At 40.4% G+C, this 25429-nt stretch overlaps 1 protein-coding gene across 1 annotated transcript in view; it reads left to right on the forward strand.

The window, feature by feature from the left end:
* AFF3 (ALF transcription elongation factor 3) overlaps positions 1–25429 on the forward strand; it is a 287605-nt gene that overhangs the window by 99975 nt on the left and 162201 nt on the right. Inside the window, exon 4 of the mRNA XM_063126273.1 lies at positions 16318–16362. Coding sequence (XP_062982343.1) covers positions 16318–16362 — 45 coding nt within the window. The remainder of the gene's footprint in view (positions 1–16317; positions 16363–25429) is intronic.

A 25429-nucleotide genomic window follows, 5' to 3' on the forward strand; every position in this document is an offset into this window, starting at 1 on the left:
CTTTCTTTTCTTTGGCCTTTGCTAGACGAGGGGTTAGCCCAGTGTGAGGCCCAGGATTGTTCCTGTGCGTCCAGATGACGCACAGGGGATCCCGGGCTCAGGCAGCGGTCAAACCTCCCTGGCCCCAGGGTAACCGGCACCGCTTGTGGCCTGATATTTTCTGCAGTCTCAGGCTGGGCCTGAGACCACGGGCATGTAGACTGGTCCGCTGCTTTTCCCAGCTACTGCATTTACTCACAAGTAGCTGTGAAAAGTGGCGGACGGCACGCAGCACTCCGCAGGAGCACTGCGGCCATCAGGGCAAGGTGGGGAGATGGGGAGAATCGGAGCCAGGGGGAGGGGGGGAATCAGAGCCAGGGGGGATGGGGGAGGGAAACGGAGCCGGGGGGGATGGGGGAAAACGGAGATTGCCGGAGGTGGGGGGGGGAAACAAAGCCAGGAGGAGAGGGGGAAATGGAGCCATGGGGAGAGGGGGGACATCTGAGCCAGAGCAGGAAGACATTGGAGCCAGGGGAAGCGAGGAACCCTTTAAAAAAAAAAAACACCTTACCTATATTGTTGGTGCGCTCCTGCACACATGGCCCTTTAAAACTAAAAAAAAAATGTCAGACGCGATGGGTCCTTCCTGCAGCCCGTCACATCTTACGTGTAGACAGGGACGATGGCCCATGCTACTTGTAGCACGGGCTCACCCCTCCTCCTGCATGGATTCCAAGGTAGGTCTAGCAAAGCCCATCATCTCACCAGTTATATTTTGTATTCCTCTCTTTTTTTTCCTTTTTTTTTTTTTTTACTGGAATAGCATTAAAATATTCCCATATGTGGTCTGTCTTCTCAGAGAACATCCCTGACGCTTTTGTGGGTAACAGCACAATCCTATACATGTCTACTCAGAAATACATTCCATTGAGTTCAATGGTGCTTATTCCCAGGGACATGAATATAGGATTTCAGACTAAGCGCTGGACCAAAATTTACACAGGATCAACTGCCCTGATAGAGTGGACTTCCCTTCTGTCATTCCCACACCAGCTCTTCCGACTCCTAGAAAATTCTACATTGAGAGTCAGGAGACCCTACTGAATGGGATGAGCTGTGGTGTACATGGGAGAGACGGATCCCCCCAAATTGGGCAGGAGGATCTTCTGCGAGCAGAGGCCTTCTTCTCACGGAAGGTTCCTTCTGTTTGCAGAATGCAGATCCGGAATCAACCCTAAGTATGGGAATAGAGGCACACAATGGAAAATTTTGTCTTCTTTTTCTTTCTACTGTCACTCTTTTCTGCTTCACTCTGGTCTTAGCCCAGCCTTGTCCTCACAAAAAATAAGCAGGAAACAAAAAATCCCAATGACTGATACATAGATGCATGGTTTTTTAGTTATGGGCAGACTACAACAGTTTACTTCCATCAAATGAAAATGAAGTGCCTATGTTTTAATACAGTATAAATGTTCATATTTGGAAAATTATCAGATCAGTTCTTCATTTGGATAGAAAATCCTAAACCTTTTAAAGAGCAAGAGTTGCTAGTTAAACTGGACAGCGCCATTTTCATGAGACGAAAAACTAAAATGAATGCCCATCTTTTAGGACTCTAATCATTTCACAGTGGGGGTGCAATCCTATCATGCTTAGACAGAAAGAAGTCCTACAATTCCCAGCATCAATCCAGCCAACCATGCTGGCTGGGGCATGCTGGGGACTGTAGGAGTTCCTTCTAGATTATCTAGATCCATTTCAATCAAGTTTCAGACCTGATTTTGGAATGGAAACTGCCTTCGTCACCCTGTGGGATAACCTTTGCCTGGAGAGAGACAGGGGGAGTGTGACCCTGTTGGTTCTCCTGGACCTCTCAGTGGTTTTCGATACCATCAGCCATGGTATCCTTCTGGATAGGTTGTCTGAGCTGAGAGTTGGAGGTACTGCGTTGCAGTGGTTCCGCTCCTACTTGGATGGCCAATTCCAGAAGGTGGTGCTGGGGGATTATTGCTCTGTGACGTGGCTCCTAAGCCACGGGGTTCCACAGGGCTCTATTTTATCCCCTATAATAACATATACATGAAGCCGCTGGGGGAGATAATCCGGAGATGTGGACTGAGGTGTCATCAATATGCAGATGATACCCAGCTCTACCTTTCCTTTTCATCAAACCCAGGTGAGGCAGTGGCTATTCTGAACCAGTGCCTGGGCACGGTAATGGACTGGATGAGGGCTAATAAACTGAGACTCAATCCAGACAAGACGGGGGTACTGTTAGCGGGTGGTTCATCTGTCCAGCGAGGTGATGTTTGCCCTGTCTTGGACGGGGTTGCACTCTCCTTAAAGGATTGGGTCCATAGTTTAGGGGTGCTCTTGGATCCAGAACTATCACTTGAGGCACAAGTGAACTCAGTGGCAAAGAGCACCTTTTATCAGCTTAGGTTGATATACCAACTACGCCCTTATCTGGACAGAGATAGCCTAGCTACAGTTATCCATGCTCTGATAACCTCTCATTTGGATTACTGCAATGCGTTATACGTGGGGCTGCCTTTGAAAACGGTCCGGAAACTTCAGCTGGTACAAAACAGGGCAGCACGTTTACTAACAGGGACTGGCCGGTGAGACTACATTATTACGCCAGTCCTTTTATAACTTCATTGGCTGCAGTCCAAGTCCGGGCCCGATTCAAATTGCTGATATTAACATTCAAAGCCCTAAATGGTTTGGGGCCAGGTTATTTGAAGGAATGCCTCCTCCCATATGTACCTTCCTGGATCTTAAGATCATCCACTGGGGCTCTTCTCCATGATCCCCTGCCAAAGGAAGTGAGGCAGGTGGCTACTAGGAGGAGGGCTTTCTCCGCTGTGGTACCCCGGCTGTGGAATGAGCTCCCCAGAGAGGTCTGCCTGGTGCCTACACTGTAGTCCTTTCATCGCCAGCTGAAGACCTTTCAGTATTTTAACACTTAATTTTAACTTAAATTTAAATTTTACTGTTCTAATTCTGTATTTTAATCTTATATCAATTTCTGCTGCATGGTTTTATCCTGGTTGTGCTTTTTATACTGTATTTTGTATTTGTGTTTTTAGACTGTTGGTTGCTTTATTATGGTTTTAATTTTTGTGAACCGCCCAGAGAGCCTTGGCTATTGGGCAGTATAAAAATGTAATAAATAAATAAATAAATAAATTCTGTCTAAACTTGCATAGGATTGTATCCTAAGAGGGGTTTTTTGAACTAAGATTTTTTTTAAAAAATAAATAAATAGAAAACATATGCATGCAGCAGATGTTTGGAAGATTTTTCTGGATCAAATTCAAATTTATGTATTACATGACCAAATAAGTGTGTGTGTGTTTTAAAAATATATTGTATTAAAAGCAACATGGTAAGGCACTATTGACAAAACATTTGCATGGCATGAACTGGGCCCATAAAATACACAAATGCTAAAGAGTTTATTCAGCAGTGGAAGAAATGAAATAAATGTAGAAAAAATGATTTAACACAACACAAAGATGTTGTTGAATGAATCAGACTTTGCTATTTAATTTACATTTCGAGGGCTCATTAGGATGATGAATGACACTGCTGGAGAACAAAACATACTTCCGAAACAAAAGAAAATCTCTGTAGCCTAATAACATTTTATGCCAGCACTTACATTTGTCAGAAGTGGATGCTATTTATCCCTATGATTATTTAAAAATCATTTTTATTGTCCTTTGTTCTGTGTCCTCTTCTGGGAATTTTAATTCAGAGTTTTGACACCTGCTTATTAACTTGCCTGAAGTATGAAGTACAAAGGCTTGTGCTATATAAAGAATTCTAACCAGCTATGTTTATATTACTGGCAGCTGTACACAAATTAGCTCAGTTTGGATTTATTTCACCTCAGAATAGAAAGCATTTCAAACACTGTCGCCTTAGTTCACTTTCACAGTATTGAGGTGGCAAAGTTCTAAGAAATTGCCTAACAGCCCAGACCATAAATAAGAGGTTTACACTTGTTGCTTTCTGGGGTACAATCCAAATCTTGCAAGTCTCAAGTTCTTGTGAGCTTTCCCTTTTTAATGAGAAAGTAACTACTTAGAGTGGCAGGTTATACATCACCAAAAAAGAGGAAACTCATCACCAAAAGAAGTTGCCAAAAGAGGATGCAGGTGTGTGTGTGTGTGTGTGTGTGTGTGTGATATGCAAATGTAAAAATAATAATTTAAATAGCAGTGCAATGTATCTCACCAAAAAGGAGAAGACTGTGACCAGATGACGTGTGTGCCTGTCCAGTCTGTTGTCCAGGTATTTTTATTTATTATTTATTTATTTATTACATTTCTATACCGCCCAATAGCCAGAGCTCTCTGGGCGGTTCGCAAAAATGTGGGTGGGCAGCTTCAAGTCCCCTGCTCTCTTTTCTTAAAGTTCTTTATCTTTAAATTGGACTTTGACCAGTCAGCCTTCAAACAGAAAACACCTTCAAATAAGAATGTAAGAAGAGCCATGGTTAAAGGCCTATCTAGTCCAGCATTCTGTGGACATAGTGGCCATCCAGCTGCCTGTGTGGGAATCCCACAATAGAACATGAGTGGAATGGCACCCTCCCACTCATGGACTATCCTCTGTAAAGAAGGACATGGCCACCATAGTACCTTTATTTGATCAAGACCCTAACCCTGTAATCCCTCTCCAGAACTGAAAGGGAGGAATTGACTCCGGGTTGAAATTTCATTTCTTTTTAGAAAAATGAACACAGTCAAATGAGAGTTGCTAGATCTCAGCAAATTTATCCCATCTGATCTGGAACTTCCTTCCCATCTTAGATATATTAGAGAAAGAACCAGGTTGTGTTTACTTACTGGTGAAAGAAGATATTCTGTCTAGAGCTGATTTTGGGGGCTTAGTCATTTGATGCTTTGCTAAAACCATTGTGGATATATTTTAGTTGTGTAATAAATGCATAGCAATTACAAACCCTATGCCACATTCACCCAACAATGTCATATTTTGTCCAATATGTTCTTAAACATTTTAAAATTCACAACCTATTATTTCCCCTACTTGTCTTTTTTCCAAAAATGTTTATACACAGGTTGTAAACACAAAGACTATTTCATAAGGTCACACATTCAAACTGCACCTAAAAAATAACAACTGTGTTTGGGTATATTATGCCTCAATATTTGATTGCTTCTTTGGTATTTTGTTCAGATGACCTACAGTTTCCATACAGTATAAGCATATAATATAATTTTCTATGTATGCACATTTGTTTCCTGAACTCCCTGCTGCCAAAAATAGTTCTGTTTTTCAATCAGGGCATGAGTCAGAGCTCTGGAAGATGAAACAAGTCAGAGATTGCATTTGTATCTGGTGAGAAAATGCTTCCGTGTAAGCTTTCTGTGGGAGCATAAAAAAATAGATACCATATAGCTTTAGTTTGTTCATTATGAAATGATGTAGAAGTGTTTGATCTTACCCTCTTTTTCTTCCTTTCACAGTCAGTCCTGACTTTCTTTAATGAGTCAGGATGATAATAAAAAACAGCTACAATAAAACAGCAAGATTGATTTTTCCCAAGAGAATTGTACTACTTGTTCATAATGTGAATTTGTTTCAATCTGTTTTTGGAGTAGATGATATGACAGAGAGATCACTGGTTTAATCTTCTTTTTGAAATACATGGTCATTGTATGTTGCTATTTATATAATATATCATGGAACAAATCTTCCATCTTGAAACACAAATTTATAATTTAAAAAACCCTTTTAACATGGTGTAGCAATCTTGCTATGCTTTGTGCAGCTTGATTTTAAATAACACATTGGATTCAGACTTGGGGCCTTCCTAGACAAGGCTTTAGCCCGGTGTGAGGCCCAGGGTCTCTGCTGTGTGTGCAGATGACGCATAGGGGATCCCGGGGTCAGGCCGGGCTAAACCCTCCCTTGACCTGGCATAACCGGATCCACTTGTGGCCTGGTTTTTCCAAAGCCCCGGGCTTAGCCTGGGGCTGCAGAAAGTCTAGCTGGTTCCATGGCTTTTCCCGGCTGCTCGCTTACAGCACAACGCTCCATAGGAGCGCTGTGCCCATCAGGCCGGGGGCGAGGGAATCGCGGGGGGGAGAGGTGGGGGGCAGGGGGGAAGAGCGGACCCGGCAGGAGAGATGGGGGGGTAGAGAGGAGCCAGGATGGGGAGATCGCGACTAGGGTGGTGGTGGAGGGGGCATCGGACATGGCGAGCGAGGGGGGCGAGCGAGCGGACAGACGGGCGAGCGAGCGAGGGGGAGAGCGAAGGGGGGCATCAGACATTGTGGGGGGGAAATCGGGGGCAGGGGGAGCAGGGAACCCTTTATTTAAAAAAAACAACTTACCTTTTCGTTTGTGCACTCCTGCGCACATGGCCCCTTTAACTTTTTTTTAAAAATGGAGGACGCGACGGGACTTTCCTTTCCCCGTCACGTCTGACGTGTGGAAAGGAGCGACAGCCCGTGCTACTTCTAGCGCGGGCTGGCTGCTCCTCCCACACGGATTCTGAGGTAGGTCTAGCAAGGCCCTAAGTTAGTTGAACTTAGCTCCCATTCAAATCAGTAGGACCTATCACAATCCAACGTATTATCTTTAATATATTTAACTGTGCAAAGCTATACAGATCTACTCAGATGTCTACTTGAATTCAGTGGGGCTTTCTCGTAGGTAAGTGAGCATGGGAATACAGTGTAATATTATTAGGAAATAGTAATCAATAAAGAGTCAAAGGCAATACATACTAAATTTAGGAAAGTTGCAGCTTTGTTCTAAAAGGATGTCATGGTTTTGAACTGCACTCCTCCATACAAATAGAACCAGAGGTCATGACATAGTGTCAGGATCTATGCTGTTCTGAGTGCTTGCAGGACCCAGGTCTATGCTGTACCCAGGTCTTCGGTCAGGACCTGTCCTACTGGGGTGTTTGCAAGCCTCAGGCCCCTGACTAACTACACGCAGGGGGTGTGATTGGAGTCCAGCTGAGTGGGGCCAGGGTAAGAGCTATTTAAGCCCTGCACTTCTCTCTCAACCCTTGCCACAGCAACATCGTTCCTGTGGTGCTTGGCTCCTGTTCCTGGTTTCCTGACACTTTGTTTGTTCCTGACCTCGGACTGCTCTTTGGACTACACGCTTGCTATTGCCTCTGCCACGCCTTGTTTGTTCCTGACCTCCGACTGCTCTTTGGACTTCGCTTTGCCTCTGCCTCTGCTACGCCTTGTTGGTTCCTGACTTCTGGACTGCTTTTGGACTTTGCCTTCCCCCCTGCCGCTGCCATGCCTTATTGATTCCTGACCCTTGGACTGCCTCTGGCTCTGGCCCTGGCACACACTAGTAACAGCCAATAAAGCTGAACCCTTCTTGATCCCGCTTCAGTGTGGTGTTCTCTTCTACCTCACTCCCCCGGGTCCCGGCAGCCCAGCCTAGCTCCCTGCTGCCCACGCCCCGGACGTAACACATAGATTAGTTTTTGTATTGTTTTTGTGAATTTCCAAAAGCACCTAATATTGTCAGTGATTTTTCAAAAAACAAACAAATATATTTGAGTTGGTTTTATGCTGTTCCACATCTTGATGCTCTTGTGGCTCCTACTGCTTTTTGGCACTATTCCCCCCTTGGACCAACATCTTGAACCAACCTCCTAATAGTATTCCAACCCCTCATCCTCAGAAGAGATTCCGAAGTCAGTAGAAGACTCAGCCACAGGAAGGCATTGAGAGACTTCTATCTAGCCAGGACCCAGTTCTCCAGCAGAAACAGTTCTCAGGCTCTCCCCTGTGTCTAGAGGAAGTTTTGCTGCCATACTCAGTCTCTGAGGACTTGGGCCATGAAGAGACATGTGACAACCACTCCCATGTTGCTACAGCCTCAGGTTATTAAAACAGGCCCCTTTAAGGGTCAAAGCCTTAGTATAGAGTCATAGCTAACCAGACGGAAGTATAGTAACTTCCTATATAAGCCTCAGTCTTGCTCTGATCTTTGTTGGAGCAACATAACGGACAATCCTCTCTGGCTTCTAGCCCCAGCACCACCTGGAGTTGTCTGTCATGCTGATCTCTTTCTGCCTTGCTTCCTGAAAAATCTGACCCAACCTGATCCCTGCTCAAGATCGAATCCCTAACATAACTCTGCAATCCACCCTACATCTCAGAGCATCATCAAGACTTCACATCATGAAATGGTACAATAAGCAAAGGAGTTGTAGAAAATCACTACTTCTTGTGCTGGCACCTTGCTGGATATATCATGGGCATTCTCTTAGCCTCCCAGAACCATGAACATTGCCACAGTCTCCAACAATACTGATCCCAGATAGGTTCTGTACTCCGAACTCTGATTGACTATTTCATCCTGTTTCTGATTGGGTTTAAGAAGGGCCAAGTTTGGTACCATCTGAAGTCTTCAAATAGGTCAAACTACCAAAAACAAAAAACAAACAAAAACAAACGGCAGAGAAATTATGTCTAGTATGGCTTATCCTCACTTTTTTTTTCTGTTGAGGACTGTTTTCCTTTGGGGGCAATCTTAGGGAGCTGCATGCCGTTGATGGGTGAGGTCTGAGCATGGGACCATAGCTGTCTCTCTCCTCACACTCTCCCATAATCTTTTCTATTTCTCTCTGGCATCCCCTGCTCGCTCGTTCCCTCCTTCGCTCACTCTTGCTCGCCACCTATTGTACTTTATTTCTCTTCCTCCCTGATCAGCAGGCTGCTTAGGAGAGGGCAGATCTTTGCTGCCAGAATCTTAACTGATCGCTTGCAGAGGGCTTTTGAAATTCAATAAGGGCAGCTTAAAGCCCCCAGGCCGCAGGATGTGCACCCTTGGTCTAAACTATACATGTCCCTAGCTCCTTCCTTGCTCAAATGAAAAGATCACTCCCTATTTGTGACACTTAGATCAAAGGCCCAAGGACAGAGACTGTATGCTTTGTATGTAAACCACTCTGGGAGCCTTTCTGATGAAGAGTGAGAAAAAAATGTATTAAATAAATAAATACACAACTGTTGGAGGAAAATGCATGTAGGAACTGTGAAGCAGTTCCTTTGGGCAGCAGATTTCAGAGGGGGAATACTATTTCCATGATTCCAACCTCCTTCACTAGGTGTGCTCCAGTCTAGATCCGAAGACTATGGGTGTGTGAGAGAGAGAATTTTGAGTTTTTGCTTCAGGGCTGAAAATATGTAAGGTCAGCATCTCACAGAACTCTAATGTTTTTCTTTATTACAAATTCCTGGTCTGTCCTTTTTCAAGAGGGACAGCAGTATTAGAATGTTGCAGCAAAACCAACAGAGACTTGTGATACCTTAAAGGGTTAGGGTTTATACATTTAAATGTTTATTTGTTTAATACATACATTTATTATGGCATAGAAGCTTTTCTGCACTGTAGTCCACAATGGTCGATTCTTAATATTCTTAACATTTCCAGATGCCACTGGAAGCATCTGTGGTCATAGCTGTGTTGCAGATTATAGACAATATTAACATGATTTCTGAAATGATTAGATGCTTTTATTATGTTCAAGGAACTCAATATATTTAGTGATTTATGAGTCATTTAATTAAAAGTGTTCTTAATGCTCAGGCATTGCACAGTAGTATTTCCTTCACTAAGCCCAAAGTGCATTCATTGTAAAATAATAAAAGTTGTTATGTTCAGTGAAATCTTCATAATTATTAAGTCATTGTAGAATAGGACTCAATATACAGTGCTGATTAATAGGTTATTAATTGATTTGATATAACCTTTAAATATATGAACTGAAAGCTCAGTGGAGCTTTTTTTATAGCCGTAGAGAAATGGACAGAGTTGTTTCCTGACCCGCCAACTTCATGGTATTTTTTTTTCTCATGGTAATGAGATTCCCCCCTCCCCTCACTGCCACTTGATGTAGTATTGCAAGATATCCTTTATTATTGGGAAACATCTTTAGGAATCTGTTCTCATCCAGATTTGTTTCTAGTTCAAAGGGCACTTTCAGCCTTTGTTGAAAATATAATGGCTAAGAGTTGCTCATACAATGGCATAATCTTCAATTGCCTGTTGGTTTCTTCACACAGGTGCTTAGATATTTCATAGCTGAATGCTAACCCACACTTGATTCCTTATTAATGTGCTAGATCTGGGTATTATGGGTAGTATCCAATATTGCCCCTGTGCTAATGTCACTGTACTAGCATTTACTAACACTTGCACAATGTAACTAGTGCAATGGGGAAAAGAAGCAATTTGCCATTTCAGTTCAGTGGCATGGTAGCAAAGAAGGGATGCCCACTCCCCATCTTGTTTTGAAGGAAGGTTGCCCCACTTTTGCTGCCGCATCATCAAATTGTGGCAGCAAATCACCATGTTTTCCATTGCACTAGTTACATTGTGAAATGTTGGTTTGTGTGAATGCAACATCAGCACTACTGCTGGGACAACATTGGATACTACCCTAAAGAGGCAAATAAATGCACCAAGGCTTTTAATTTCAGCCATATATTGTTATTGGAGGGGTCATAAATGAGAAGTACTCCATTGCCAGATAAATTCTCAGCAGTTTGCAAAGTTGGGAGAAAAGGTAGAGTGGTGGGTTCTGCCAATGCCATTATGCAAGCAGGACCCACCACTTATTTAAGAGAGGTTTAGCACATCCTAGAGGAAGACCTGAAATGAGTGAAAATGGTCATTTCTGGAAAGAGGCAGGCTGACAGAATTTCCTTATGGAAGCTCTGGTGACCTGCCTCTTTCCAGAAATGACCATTTCTATTAATTTTGGGTTGCCCTTGGAAGTGCTAAATCTTCTTTACTAAAGCAGTGGAAGCCACTTGCACAACAGAATTGGTGGGGCATAAGAGAATTGGCAGGGATCCTGTTAGATTCTGCCCTCCCATGGAAGATTTTTTTATGTTCACCCTTCAGTGATAACCACAGCTTCCTACTCTGGCTGGCAGAACTAGGTGATTCTTCCATGCCAGCCAGCCAGGAGGAGACCAGCAGAGCTTTCCAACACCTAGTTTTAACTTATTTGCTATATTCATTCATACAATTTTCAGTTCAATGGGAACAACTACCCATTATCATTTGTAAACGTTCTTCTCATTATGTTCCTAGTTATGGCATCTTTTATCGCTCACTAATTGCAAACACAAAACAACAATGTTTGGTGTTAAATAAAGTAAATGGCAATGTAATTTATTTTCAGATTATATAGCTTCTATTGATATAGTGTTAATTTACACTTTTTAAAAGGTCTGGAGGGAACTAATCCATTTTAATATATTGGAATGAATACTGTAGCTGGTGTTTAGATTCACATTATCATGTTGCAGACAGGTTAATTATTCCAATGTCCTCATTTGTTGTAAGCGTCAGTCTGTTACAGACAATGTAACCAGTACACCATGATGTCTCTCATATACAGCAAAGATGTTGTATCCTACTCAGATTACCACTTCCCATTGGCCAAGTGAAAATAATTTTATTCCCCTAAAATTTTAATGGATTATAAGTTTTATTCCTGCTAAAAATACGATGCTAGCCATGTTGGCCATAAGAAAAATCCCAACATCCATACTACACCATTACAAATTGGTGTGATTTGTAATATTTTATAGCTCAGGCTATACACACCTAACTATACATACTTACCTGGGAGTAAATCGCATTGCATGGCAAAGCACTGTTAATGTTAATGCACAATGTTGAATTTTAAGAATAGCCTCTTTGGAAGCTTATGTTAAAAGGTGGGATAGAAATCTTTAAAAATTAAGGGAAATTGAATAAATTAAACTGACATGAAATTACAAAGTACTAAGATGTCAACCTGGACCTTGGTTTTTATTAAGACCAGACACTAATGTGCTGCACAACAAAGCTTATCTGCTACAATGACAAAAGGATCTAATTTCCACTATGGAAACTTTCCAGAAAAATAGGTATCTATTTCAAACAATTATTCAGTTTAATACACTTACAGCATGCATTAATAAACATGATACAGCAGATAATGTACTTTGCAAAAGACGTTTTCAAAGAAAGCCAGCTGGCGCTTTTGGAAAGACGCTGTATTTAGAGACCAGGAACTAAATTCCAGAAGTACCGAGCACTTTATGCTACATATTCAGCTTTTGCAGAGTCTAAATTCCAGAAGTACCGAGCACTTTATGCTACATATTCAGCTTTTGCAGAGTCTAAGGAGTGCTGATGGGAGTCGTACAGCATCTAGCAGGATTAGATCAGCAATCTGCAGTAACAGTTTTAATTATGACCATTTTCCAGCAGTGTGGCAAGAGAATATGTTCAGCTCAACATTCATTTTTTATAAATAAAGAAAACCATTAATATACTGTGACAAAGTATTGATTTTGTACAATCAATCTTTCACAATAACAATAAAAGCCTTATATTTTATTAATAGAACTATACAGTTCCAGTCCATTACATCTCCCTCTTATTGTTTCTGGACTGTAGTGTGCGTTTTATATGAACAAAATGTTAAAGAGTTATGAGAGTGCCTGGCTAGCATGTCTAAACATTTCACTGGAGGTGCCCAAGCAGCTTTTTATAAGATGAAATATTATCATTGAAGCTGTTTATCATTGATTGTTCCAATGCTGCTGGAAAGGTGGTGGTGGTAGGTTTGAAAAGGTTTCCGTTCTTTCCTAACCTTAAGAGGTTTAACCGACAGTTTCAAAATCACAAACCATAATATAACACAGTAACAAGATTTAGCCTGCAGTCCTCAAACCCCCTACTCCCAAGGCTTGCGTTCTGTGTTGTTTTTCCTATTGACTGAAAAAAATCAACATGTTTACCATGAGCAATTATGGTTTTACAGACAACGTCACCCCAGGTTTCTAAAAAGCTATTGGCTATATCCGGTGACTTCAACCCAGTGTCCTCCAGATGTATTTGATTAAAACTCCTATCTGGGGATAATAGGAGTTGTAGTTCAACACATCTGGAATGCATCAGGTTGGGGAAGGCGGGTCTATATGTTGGCTTTATCTCTTTCATGTATCATGTTCTTCTATTCTAAGGATGTAAATTTACACAACAAAAAAGTCTCTTGCATGACTTGCTTGTGAACAGATAAATCATGTGATCCTTTGTATGTCTACTCAATCAGAAGTAAGATCCACAAAATTTAGTGGGACTTACTCCTAAGTGTGTATAGGATTGCTGGCTGAGGTCTACTGAAATCAAAATACCTGGTTAGTATTGTTTGCTACACAATATTAACCAGGTTTTTATTCAGAAGGAAGACCCATTGATTTCAATATGTCTTTCGCTCTGGTAAGCATGTATAGGTTTATCCTAAGTGGCAAGTCTGAATGTCTAGCCAATGGGTGTCCTTTAGCACTTTCTTGAGTTTATAAAAGTCATATTTATGAATGTATAAAATTGGTGTAAGCAGGGCCAAACAAGATGTGATGTCTGCACCCATTGCTTGACCCTTAGCAGTATAATTTTCATTTAAAACTATATGGCACTAAGGCATCCAAGCCACATCGGGTCCATGGCATGGGGCAGAAGAGCTTTAACCTTTTGCCATCCCTACCCCCAACTGAGCTGCTCCGGTAGCATACGTGGATCTGATATGGGGTGAATTTCTGCCGCCTGAAAGCACTTTCCTTTTCATACTAAGCTATAGCAGCATCTTTTATATTATTTTATTTTCAAGAAGAAGAAATCACATAACAGGAAGGGAAAAGAAATGTGCATGCTAGCATTTTCCATCCACAAAGCAGTAAAAGCCCTTTTCCTCTGAGATTTCAGACAGTTGAGTATCTCTGAACATTATGAACCTAGCTGAGAGAGCAGAACCTCTGCACTGATAAGCTTGTGAATGAATCTTATCTTGAGGTTCAGAGCAAAACTGCTGGGGCAATAAATGGTCAGGGCTTGTGGGACCTGAGAGTAGTTTTTTCTCCAATAAGAAAAAAAAACACACACACACACACACACCTACCTGGGAACACTCTTCTGCAAGCTGCATAAAAAGGTTGGCCAGGTAGAGGTCAATTAGAGGGGAGGATATAGCTTTCAAAAAACTGAGTTATGTTAGGAGTCAGGCTGTAATGCGATGAAGGCCTTTTAAAGGCAAGGAGGCTTCCTTTTAAAAAGGTGGGTGGCTTGTCCAAATGAGAACAAGCAGGAGCACAAACCCTATAGGTTTAAGTATCCATAGGTTCGTGCATTTGCAGATGTATATCAAGGTACATATTACGCACTCAAATATATGTCTAGAAATCAAGGAGATGGACTGAAACCTGAAGAACTCTCTGAAATCATCACAGTGAATTTAAAATAATTCATTGTACTGATGCTGGTAACTCTTGTTCAGTTTGAGTAATAACACAGCATTCTAGACACTGTTCATTGCATGGGCGTGCATCGTTTCGAGTTTTTTTTAACAGCTATCACACCACTGGCATTAAATAAATGTTTCAGTAGCTATTAGCAGTCATTTCTGAATGTAGTTGATGTGGATATTTCAAAGTAATTATAGCAACATGCTGATAGTTTTGCTACCCAGTATAAAGATCACTCACAAAAGTTAACAGTGAAAAAAAGGCTTAAGGCCTAATTATGTTTCCTAAATTCACATGTAAAAAAAAAAAGTGAAAGCTTTGGGAGAGGGAAACTTGGATTAGAGAATCCATGAACCAAGGTTGATTAACCTTTTCTCTGCTCACTATTTCACCACTCCAGATCGACCCCTCTTGAAGCTGTGTTTGCCTCACATTTTATCAAGGGGAAGAAATTACCAACAACAACAACCCCAAATTTTACCATTCCTGCATGTTGGTTGTACTATAAATGATAAATCAAATAAGCATTAGGAGGCTTTGTACATGCTGTAGTTTTGAATATCCATGTTGGCTATCACATTGTGCAGTCCTCCTGGAGGTTGTATGTTTAAATGCTCCTCCCAGAAATAGTGGGTTGGATCCAGTATTAGCTGCGTGCTACTAGGCGCTGTGGAGAACCATGGTGACTGTTTTCTGGCAGCAGAGAAGCAGCCAGTTGGGTTCCACAGAGAGTCTACTCACCTTGTTCAGGACTTCTCAGAGCAAGGCATTGGGCAGGCACTGCTTCAGAAAGCTGCTCTCTTGTTGCAGAATTTGCTGCAGCATGGCATCAGCTGGTGAGGCTCTCTGGACTGCCCAGTGGAATGATGCCTTGCTTTGGGAATCCCTCAGAGCAGGATATCATCCCACTGCTCTGGATAGCTATGCCAGGCACTCTCTTCAGAGCAACTGCCCACCTATGCCTTACTCAGAGTGAGGCATAGTGCAGGTGGTGGCAGCAGCTCTGAAGAGACACAACAATTGCTTTCCTGTTGCATTTGCCACAGCAGGAGAGTTGCCAATTGGGAGACTGTCCATTTTGCGAAGCATAGGGATGCAGTGACAGGGCCCATAGGACCCACCACCCTTCCAGGCTGGCCCTACTAAAGCCACAATCCACTATACAGTATACCTCTTCACTACAAGGCTCACTGAAACAAAGTGACTGCTATGCACTTTAGCACAGAACGCTTCCACTCTAATGGACTTTGTGTAGGATAAATTCACAGTGAATTATTCCTTGCATCACAAAATGAATCAAGGTGGAATAAAAAGCCAAAATCAATTAAAGAAGAAGGGGGAAGAGAGAAAAAAAGAAAAGTAAATTATCAACATAGTCTCATATTTTTCTTCTTTTCATTGTTAGTTATCATTTTAGTATATACTATATTTGGCAAAGTGCAACAAATGACATTTTTAGCTTATGGTTATGGTGATGAAATGAAAATAAAAATGTACTTTGTTATATTTCACAACTTTTGCAATTAGAAATTTGTGGAACTAGTGTGATGTCTATAATTGGTGCTATATGGGAAATTTGTATTATTTTTGTCCATAAGTGAAATATTCAATTATATTTTAAAATATAAATAAGTGAATGATCTGGATCTCCATCTGTGCCAAGGACTTTTAAAATTGTCATTTTAAATGTTTAAATGTTTTAATATTTTGTTTGATTAATATGTTTGATATACTTGTAACGTTTGTATATCTCTATTTATAGGTTTTTAATGTATATGTTTTAAATTTTGTAATGCCGCCTTGAGGCCCAGCATGGGGTTAAAGGCGGAATAAAAATACAATAATAATAATAACAACAACAACAACAACAACAACAACATAAAAGTGAAGTTTCATAATTTCTCAGATGCAAGAAACACACCTTCACCTTAGCGTTGCATACGTATTGCCTGAAGGCATATATTCAAGGGTGTTACTCATTATTTCTCACTTTATCTGTTTTCCTCTTTGTTTCCAGGACAATGCGACAGGAGATGACAGCTGTGTTGAAGAAATTTTACGGGTAGGACTAAAGTTTATTCTTTTATTATTTGGTACCTTAAAATGTGTTTGATCTGTCTGGTGCTAAAGGTAGGAAACAAATTTGTTTGGCTTGCATTTTAATAAATAAATAAGAATCATTAGCATTTCCTGAACGAATATGCAAACCACACCACAGTTATTCTTTGGTATTCACACTTAAGCATACTCAGATTGTGCAAGAAGTAACCACAATAACACATGGCAATTTTTTCTTAGATACTGTCTCTGCCAAAGAAACTATTTGTGAAATTTAAATTCAGTTAATTTCAAAATAGAATAAGGAGGTGATGTCACGGTTATTTCAGATGCAACCTAATCTAGAGAGATGGGAGAAATTAGTTGGCTTTGCCTAATTTCACACTTCCACACCACTATGTGAACTAAAACTCAGGTTTCATTTGAAATCCACAATTCTCTTAATTTTGTAATGGAATTCTCTAGTCAAAAAGTCCATACAAAATATGCATATTATGAGAAATGCATTGTATTAGGAATATTGCTTTCAAACATCTGTAAATTAGCCAAATGCATATAAAAATGCATACGTAAAACTGCTCATGAATTTTCATACACACTTTAAAAACCCTTCAAAGTTCAGGAGAAACTGAACTTATCCTCAAGGAACCGAATGTAAGATTGGAAAAATGAGAAATTGAAACTGACAGATTCATCCATCCCTAAGCTCTACAAAGGATTCCAGAACCACTGAGAACTGGATAAGGTAGAGACCATTTTACACATCCCAGAGAGTATCTTGAATTTCTTACCACACAAAAAAGCTACAGAGAGGCACAGTTTTCTGTTCACAGTGTATGTGATACAAGGTTGTAACGTGATACAAGGTTGTAACGTCCTTAGTTGCAGAGTAGCTGTCAGAATGGGATTACTGGAAACAGGGGGGGGGAGTGTTTGGAGGTGCTAAAAGGAGATCCTATGGACATTGTTTTAAGATCTGATGTCAAGCCTACAAATATCCCAGAGAATCCCTATTCCCTTAGTCTACAATGTGGAAATGTTGCTGGAAAACATGTGGGAAGGTAGCATCATAATGCAATCAGTGTGAAACTGCACATATAGAAACTGAAGACACCTTTTATGTCACACTTGATGGAGAAAAGATATGACAGACTCCAGCTACTATACGAGGAAAAAATGAAATACCAAGATCATATTCTGTTGATGTGGAAACAGAAACTGATGAATCTTCTCCCTATTCCTGAGAAGGCACAATTGTCAAATGCACAAGTGGTACCTGAAAAGATAGGTTTGTCTTCTAAGACTCTACTTGAGCCATCTTGAACCGCCCAGAGAGCTCCGGCTATTGGGCGGTATAGAAATGTAATAAAGAAATAAAGAAATAAATAAAATATATGAGTGGCAGTGATGTTACTACTTAGATCGTCATTTGCTCCATTCGACTTATTTGGAAGCTTTTGAGATTTAGAGATGAATGACTGCTTACTAGGGATGTATGGATTTTGTTAAATCAGTTCCACCTGTGTTTCATGGATTGTCAAGCATCTTTGGCCTTAGCTAGCCCTAAGGTTTACCCCGGGATCGTCCCGGGGTTGTGCCTGCCTGCTCCCAGGATCCCCTGTGTGTCATTTACATGAACAGGGATGACCCGGGACAATCCCAGGATAAACCTTAGGTCTAGCTAAGGCCTTTCATTCATCATCTGCTCATTGACAGAGTTGGATTTTTATGTATGAGAATTCCATTTGTTTGAAAATGCGCACTTACACAAATCCCCCCAAAATGGTTAGTAAGTCTGCGGAATCCACACAACTGAGAAAAAGCTGGTCCACTGCGAAATCCACAGGTCAGATTAAAGAATTACAAATGCATTTGAATCTATTGTGGAGTTCTCTAATATCTCTACTAATTACACAGACTGTTTCAACAATGCTGGTTTATTTATTTGTTGTTTCTTTAAATAAAATGGTGGAGATGAGTGGATTATGTCTTATTGTTTATTTACTACGTAGCAGGGTGGAGTCAGTTGTTTCCTGTTACTCTTCTGTTCTTGTTTAAGAGAGACAATAAAGTGCTTATCTAGCTTCCTCACTGGTGTATCCTTTAAGATTTCCATGACAATATTAATATAATAGATCATAGTACTGTAGGTCAGACAACAGAAAACTACAAAGTTCTGAAACACTGGATTTTGTATTCCTAAAAGGGGATGTAGGAAATTGATGAATAATTCATTAAGCTGAGAAAATAATTTATTTCTGAAGGTATTCCAACTCACCCCCTCTAGTAGATAGATTCCCCCACAAGCCCACTAAATGAAGGTAGGTGCTAAAGACACAACTACCAGAAATAACTTGTGCAAGATATTTCTTTGAATATTTTACTCACATTTGTAGGGAAATTATGGAAGTTTCACATTTTAATTATTATTTAACTGTGTAAGTTTCAAGCAATATAAATTTTATCTAAGACTTGCTTCAGTCACCAGTGCCACTGCAATGGGTTTGGAGTTTATTGCTTTTGTATTGTAATGACATTTCCCCATAACCAAGTAACAAAGCAAATAAAGTAGAAAGTTAATAAACAAGAATTACGAGGAGGGTAAGCAAGGGAAATGGTAAGTTGATGAAAGGTAAAGTGAATAAGCAAGTTAATGAGTGTGTAAGGCTGCAGTCCTATAACACTTACCTGGAAGTAAAACCCCTTGAACTCAATGGGACTTACTTCTGAGTAGACATGAATTTGGGCTTGGCCCTTTTGCTATAAGACTGAGAGTTCAAATCCTTAATGCTATGGGCAAGCAGAGGGCTATACAGTAAAAGGTATAGGTGGACAGCATTTGCCTTTCCAGGAGAACTGAAAGCCAGCAAATAACCAGGGCTGTTGTTTTCTCTATGAGTGAAACCATGGGATTGAGGGCTGAACAGGTATTTTAGCAACTTAATACAGATATTTTAGCAACTTAATACAGGTATTTTAAGTGCTTGCATCTTTGAGAACAGAAATAGGAGATTCCACTCTATATCTTTGTACGTTGGTACTGATTTCATAGTATAAAATATCACTGTCAGTATGCTCACGTGTAAAGTCGAATCTCCCAGTCACTTTCTCAGAATTCTCATCAACAATGGAGGGGTCTTCATTTAGAAGTATTCATTTCAGAAAGCTGAAAACATAGGGAGAATTCTCAGGATTTACAAGACCTCTGCTATTTCATGCTCCATCACCACCACTTCAAGCTTGTAAGTTTGGAAAAAGGAGGAGGAAGGAAACTGGGTGACAAAAGCACTGTGGCCAGATCTGCACCACTACACACTTTGAAAACTGTATATGGAGTGTGTCCTGGGCTCCAACTGTAGTCGCTACTGTTATAAACTATTTTAAAGCAATAGTGTAGATCCTGATTGGAAGAGCAACCGTGGGCTGGAGGTTTCTGACTTTTACCAGAGAATTCTCCAAATAGATTTTGAAAGATCCATTCCATTCCAAATCAAAATGGTGGTTTCTAGGGTGACCATATGAAAAGGAGGACAGGGCTCCTTTATCTTTAACAGTTGTATTGAAAAGGAAATTTCAGCAGGTGTCATTTGTATATGGAGAACCTGGTGAAATTCCCTCTTCATCACAGCAGTTAAAGCTTCAGGTGCCCTGCCCTCTTTTAAATCTGGTCACTCTAGTATAGCTCCTGCAGCTTTAACTGTGCTGATGAAGACGGAATTTCATCAGATTCTCCATATATACAAATGGCACCTGCTGAAATTTCCTTTTCTATGCAACTTTTAAAGATACAGGAGCCCTGTCCTCCTTTTCATATGGTTACCCTAGTTTTACCCACCACTGTGTATGTGTGTGTGTAGTTAGATGAGAATATAATGGAGATGTGCACTTGAATGCACATTCCCCTTGAAATCAATTCAGTGCAGGTAGACTGAATCCACACACATTTGTGCATTAGATACACATTCAATTTACACCTGCAGCTCATGATCTTAAACTTCTTTGCTAATTAGGGTGGATGTCTGGAAAACCTGCAGGTGGCAATCCTACTTCAATATATTTTTGAATCATACACTATCTAAAAATAAGAAGAGGACAGTCATGTTAAAGTAGATGCTAAGTAAGTAAAAACTATTTATCAATCTACTTCCTGTAACAGTTTCATATTAGGAATTCAGTGCTGAATGGGACTGTTCAACTCAGACTTGTAAAAATGGTTGTTGTCAGATAACCAGAAAGTGTGAGATAAACCTAGCCACAAAGCAGTCCTCCCTTATTGTAAAGATATTTTTTTTTGTCTGTGAAAACAATAGGTTACTTTCAGACAACTTGATAAAAACCTATGCTGCTGAAAAAGAACCAGATTTATCATTCTGCCACTTTCAATTTTTTATTTTTTATTCCCCTTAAAATTCTATTACAAGAAAGCTAATTAAAATTGGAATGATATGATCTCTGGGGACTTCATTTTTATTCCAGAAAATTTGAATCATTCTGAAACATAAATAAAGCTCAAAATAAAATTCTGAGTATGTTATAAGGTATCTAACAGAGGATTAAGATTGGCTGAATGTCATTGACTCAGATTGTCAACAGTGTGTAACTAGTTGAAGTGATTAATAATTTTGATAGAAAAGGGAAGTAAATTTGTAGGTTTTTAAAAAATAAATAAATAAGAGGTACAATGCTGACTACAGGGGCAAACTGATTGGTTATTTAATAATACATGCAAAAGTATGTCAGCTCAGGCATCATGGTAAAAATAGCTGTATTATCTGATCCAATGGAAACATAAGCTCACCTAGTTGGATTTAGGGTGCGTTGAAATCAATGGAATTTTCTGCCAAATACACTTGCTTAAAATTGAAATGCCAAAATGTCATATAGGAAACATTTATTTATTTATTTACAGTATTTATATACTGCTCCCTATTCAGAATTTTGGAGTGGTGGACAAAATAAAATAGAATAAAAACAGAATAAAAACACATTAAAAGTACATTTGAAAAAGAAACAAAGTGCAAAATAAACCATGGCTGGTCATTAAGGGAAGGCTTTCTGGAACAACGATGTTTTCAGGAGGTGCAGAAGGAATACAAAGTTGGCCTCTGCCTGATCTCCAGAGGCAGGGAATTCCATAGAAGGGTGGGGGCATACATTAGTGCACTTTTTATACTTATGTCAGCATATTCGTTTGTATGTCTGCCATACTTGCCTGTCTGCTTTTGCAATAGTCTGAAATTAGCCACTTTATCGGTGTATTACTTAATCTTTGTGGTTCCATAGTGAATTATGTTACAGGTCTTGGGTGGTGGTGTGCATGTGTAACACAATAGACACTTCTCTCTTGGGAAACATGTATTTAAGAACACACATCAAAACCGACACTTACTATGTGACGATTGGTACTTTAATATTTTCTTAAATGAAGTTTGACTCACACTGTAATTTCCTAAGAAGACGGTATAGCTTGATGGAGTATTGAACACTTAAGAAAAACCTAGACCTTTTATATCTGCCACTTATTTCCTGATTATCTTTCTGGAGGTCAGGCCCTTCATTTTGACATTTAATGAATAAAATGTCTACGTTGCAGGAAATGGGATAATGAATTGTGAAAAGACATAATCAGCAATGACTAAATAATTAAGGGAATTGAAATGTAGAGTCATCAGGGAATGCATTAATAATAACATGATTTTTCCATATGCTAAAAAAATGCTCTTTTAGAAAAAGGATATCAATGATCACATATGCTCTGTGGCAAGAAAAAAGAAATTTAATACGAACTGTAATTAGATGTTCTGCTTTTAACTGACTGAATAAAAGATGAAATCATATAGAAAGTATATTTAGATACAAGCCAGAAAGTAAACTGATTATTATTCATAGTCCTGCTAATAGGAGCTCTAATTTATGCATCTAGTGGGAATCATGTTAAGCAATTAGGAAGCTGTGTCACACTTCACTTGCCTCTCTATGCATTTACATATTTATATATTTTTCAATAACATGGCAGTGTTTCCAATCTTTTAGTTACCTTTATTGCAAGTAGCTGTCTAGAATATTACCCTGACATTCTGTCTAATAAATATGGTTACTGGAGCTCTAAAGCTGTCTGAAGTTCAGGGGAAATAACATCAAATATGCTTCCGTTTCATTTCATGCAACCTATCACATAGGCTTCTGTTAACTACAACTTGAACTCACTGTACCAATCCAACTTCATGGTTTTTTTGGAAATGTTTTATTATTGTACTGATGATTATGTTCCTCCTGCCTACCCCTTTAAATGCCTTCCTAGTTATTACAGCTTCTCATAATCAGATATCATAATCTTGTTGATGCAACATGCTCTTAGCAAGCTATTATATTTCGCTAACCTCTTGTTTAACAGTTGGCAAATCAGTCCTGGAGGGGATCCTCCAGTGCGCCCCCAAAACGATTGTGTAGATCCTGCCCAGAAGAGATGGAGGAAGGGGAGGAGGAGGAGGAGGCTGGGGAATCTGGCCGCGTCCTTGCCGCTGCCGCCCACCTCCCCGCCGGCCTCCTGCTGCCGGCGAAAGAGCCACGCGGGTCGGAGAGCTCAGCGGAAGAAGGCGGGGCGGCTGCGGCAAGGACGCAGCCAGATTCCCCAGCCGCCGCCTCCTCCGCCTCTTCCTCCGTCTCTTCTGCAGGATCTACACAATCGTTTTGGGGGCGCACTGGAGGCGCACACAAGCGCCTTCAGTACGACGTGTAGATCCCCTCCAGGTAACTATTGCATGAATAGACAGAATTTAGACTTGTAGGACATACTTCATGTTCACTTGAACCCAAGGTACACAGGCTGGATCCAGCTGCAAAATGGTGGCTCAGGAAGTTGGACATAGAACTGCAGAACAAGGCGCTTTTGCTTTCTGCACCAAAAATGGAGCTTGCACACAAATCCTATCTCATACAAATCTACTCCTGTTCCCCACCACCCATGTTTTCTTGATTTTAGCAGCCCAATTTAGGAGGGCGGAAAAAGATTTTTGTTATTGCTAATGTTAGTCCATTGGGAGTCAGAAATCCTGGTTGATATACTGCAATCACCCAAACTATCTACCATTGGATTCCGATCTACCTTCCTCTGACTTACTGCAAATGGTTAACATTTATAACATTTTAGTGCTTTGCACTCTTACCCATGAATTCTATTGCACAGAAAATAAATGAAACATTACAAAGTTCCAGTGCTAAGAAATCTTATTGTAGTACCTTTAAAGATAGGGAAACTGCTTAAGTCTACTTCTCAAAATATGTTGTCATGTAGGAGACAAAGACATATTTTAAAGACCAGTTAGCCCTGGAATAAGAAGGTGCCATGAGCTAACATGCTATCTCATGTGCAAATTCCCCCTGGTCCCATTCCCTTGTGAGTAGTAATTGCAAATCGACCTCAAACCTAGGTTCCCATGTTTAGTTATGAGGCCAATCCCGATTATTAGCCCTAATGCAGACATTATGCTACACAATGACTCAGTTTGCACAATCATGGAAGGGGAAATAAAGCACGGGGGCTTATTTCCTCCTCCGCTTGTGCCAGTTGTGTGCTGGGAGTTTATACAACCCCATCCAGGGTAACTTGTTGCCATGGGAATCCTGAGTTTAGGATTCAGCCCATGAGTTCTGGGTGGCTTGTTACCCCTGCCGAAAGCCACTCTGACTGGGTTCACATGACATGACAAACCGTGCTGCCAAGGGTCATTATGTTAATCACCCCAGCTTGCGACAGGCACACACAGAAGGGGAAACAAGCCCTCAGGGTTAATTGCCCCTCTGTGATCATGCGAACCTGGTCTATGTTTAACAAATGGCGGGGAAGGGAATTTATGCTGGAAAGAAGGTGAGAGAGGGAAGGAACACGATGCTCTTGATCTCCTAACCATTGTTAGGAGTTCAAGAAGGTTGTGTGTTCATCAGGCTGCTGAAAGATGGAATAAAATGATGAATGACTGAAAAGAACAATTTCCAGAGGGTATCCCTGTTAGTCTATTGCAGAAAAACCATAAAAAGTCTTGTGGTACCTTAAAGATTAACACATTTATTTTGGCATAAACTTTTCTGGACTATAATCCATTTTATCAGATGCACAGCAGATTCAATCCCAGTGAAAATGGTGGCCCAAGTAAAATAGCAATTTGCAAAAAGCATTTGGAATAACACCTCTGCTTTATTTTGGTTTGGATTCCAAGTCCAGAAATATCAAACTGAAGAAGTTACAGAGCTGTTGTATTTATCATCATGGAATCATACTGGCAAAACTGTCTCCTGCACCAATATAAGCCACTTCAGTGATTTGCATCAGCTTATGGGGCAGCTGTGTATAATAATAGCTCTGTGTTAAGTGACCAGTGTAGGTTTTGGAGAGCTCTCTATATGGAATGTGCACAATCCATTTCTTCATGCCAGAGTCTGCAAAACAGAATAATCTCAGAAAGTTGAGATTTGCTTTAGATCTTTTTTGCAGCCTTACAAGTCATAGAAACCAGGTACATGAATTCTTGGCCCTCTCACTATCGTTTGGCTCCAGGCTTGACGTTTTGGCTGCAGAACATCGTTTATAATTAGGCTGGCAAAAATTTCTATTACCTTCCTCTGCTCATTCCAAGGTCTAATTGACAGCTGTTCCAGCCTCACTCCCAGATGGCCATGCCAACACCTTGAAGTTGATTTGGCTCTGATATAATTTACTTCCACCTGTCACGTTAGGGAGCTCTCAGGCTAAAACAGAATTTATTCCCAGGAGCAGCACTTTTGACGTCCTTAGTTACTCCTTAGACCCTCCCATCCTTTTTTTTTTTTAACTTTTCTTTTATTGCAATCATTGGGTGGCTATTCTATAACAAATTGACTACTATGCCAAATTGTCTATGTAAAAATGGTTTTTTTAAGTTTAACAATCAGTTTCTGGGGCGGACATGAGACAGAAATTATTGTTTTGAACTTTACTATCAAGTCTGGAAGGCTGGTTCTTTATAGCCATTATAGAAATTATTTTTGACATGCTGGTGCTTCATTTGTGGCTGATTCCGTTGTTTCTGGGGAGG

Source organism: Elgaria multicarinata, chromosome 5 (assembly GCF_023053635.1).
Source record: "Elgaria multicarinata webbii isolate HBS135686 ecotype San Diego chromosome 5, rElgMul1.1.pri, whole genome shotgun sequence".
Lineage (NCBI taxonomy): Eukaryota > Metazoa > Chordata > Lepidosauria > Squamata > Anguidae > Elgaria > Elgaria multicarinata.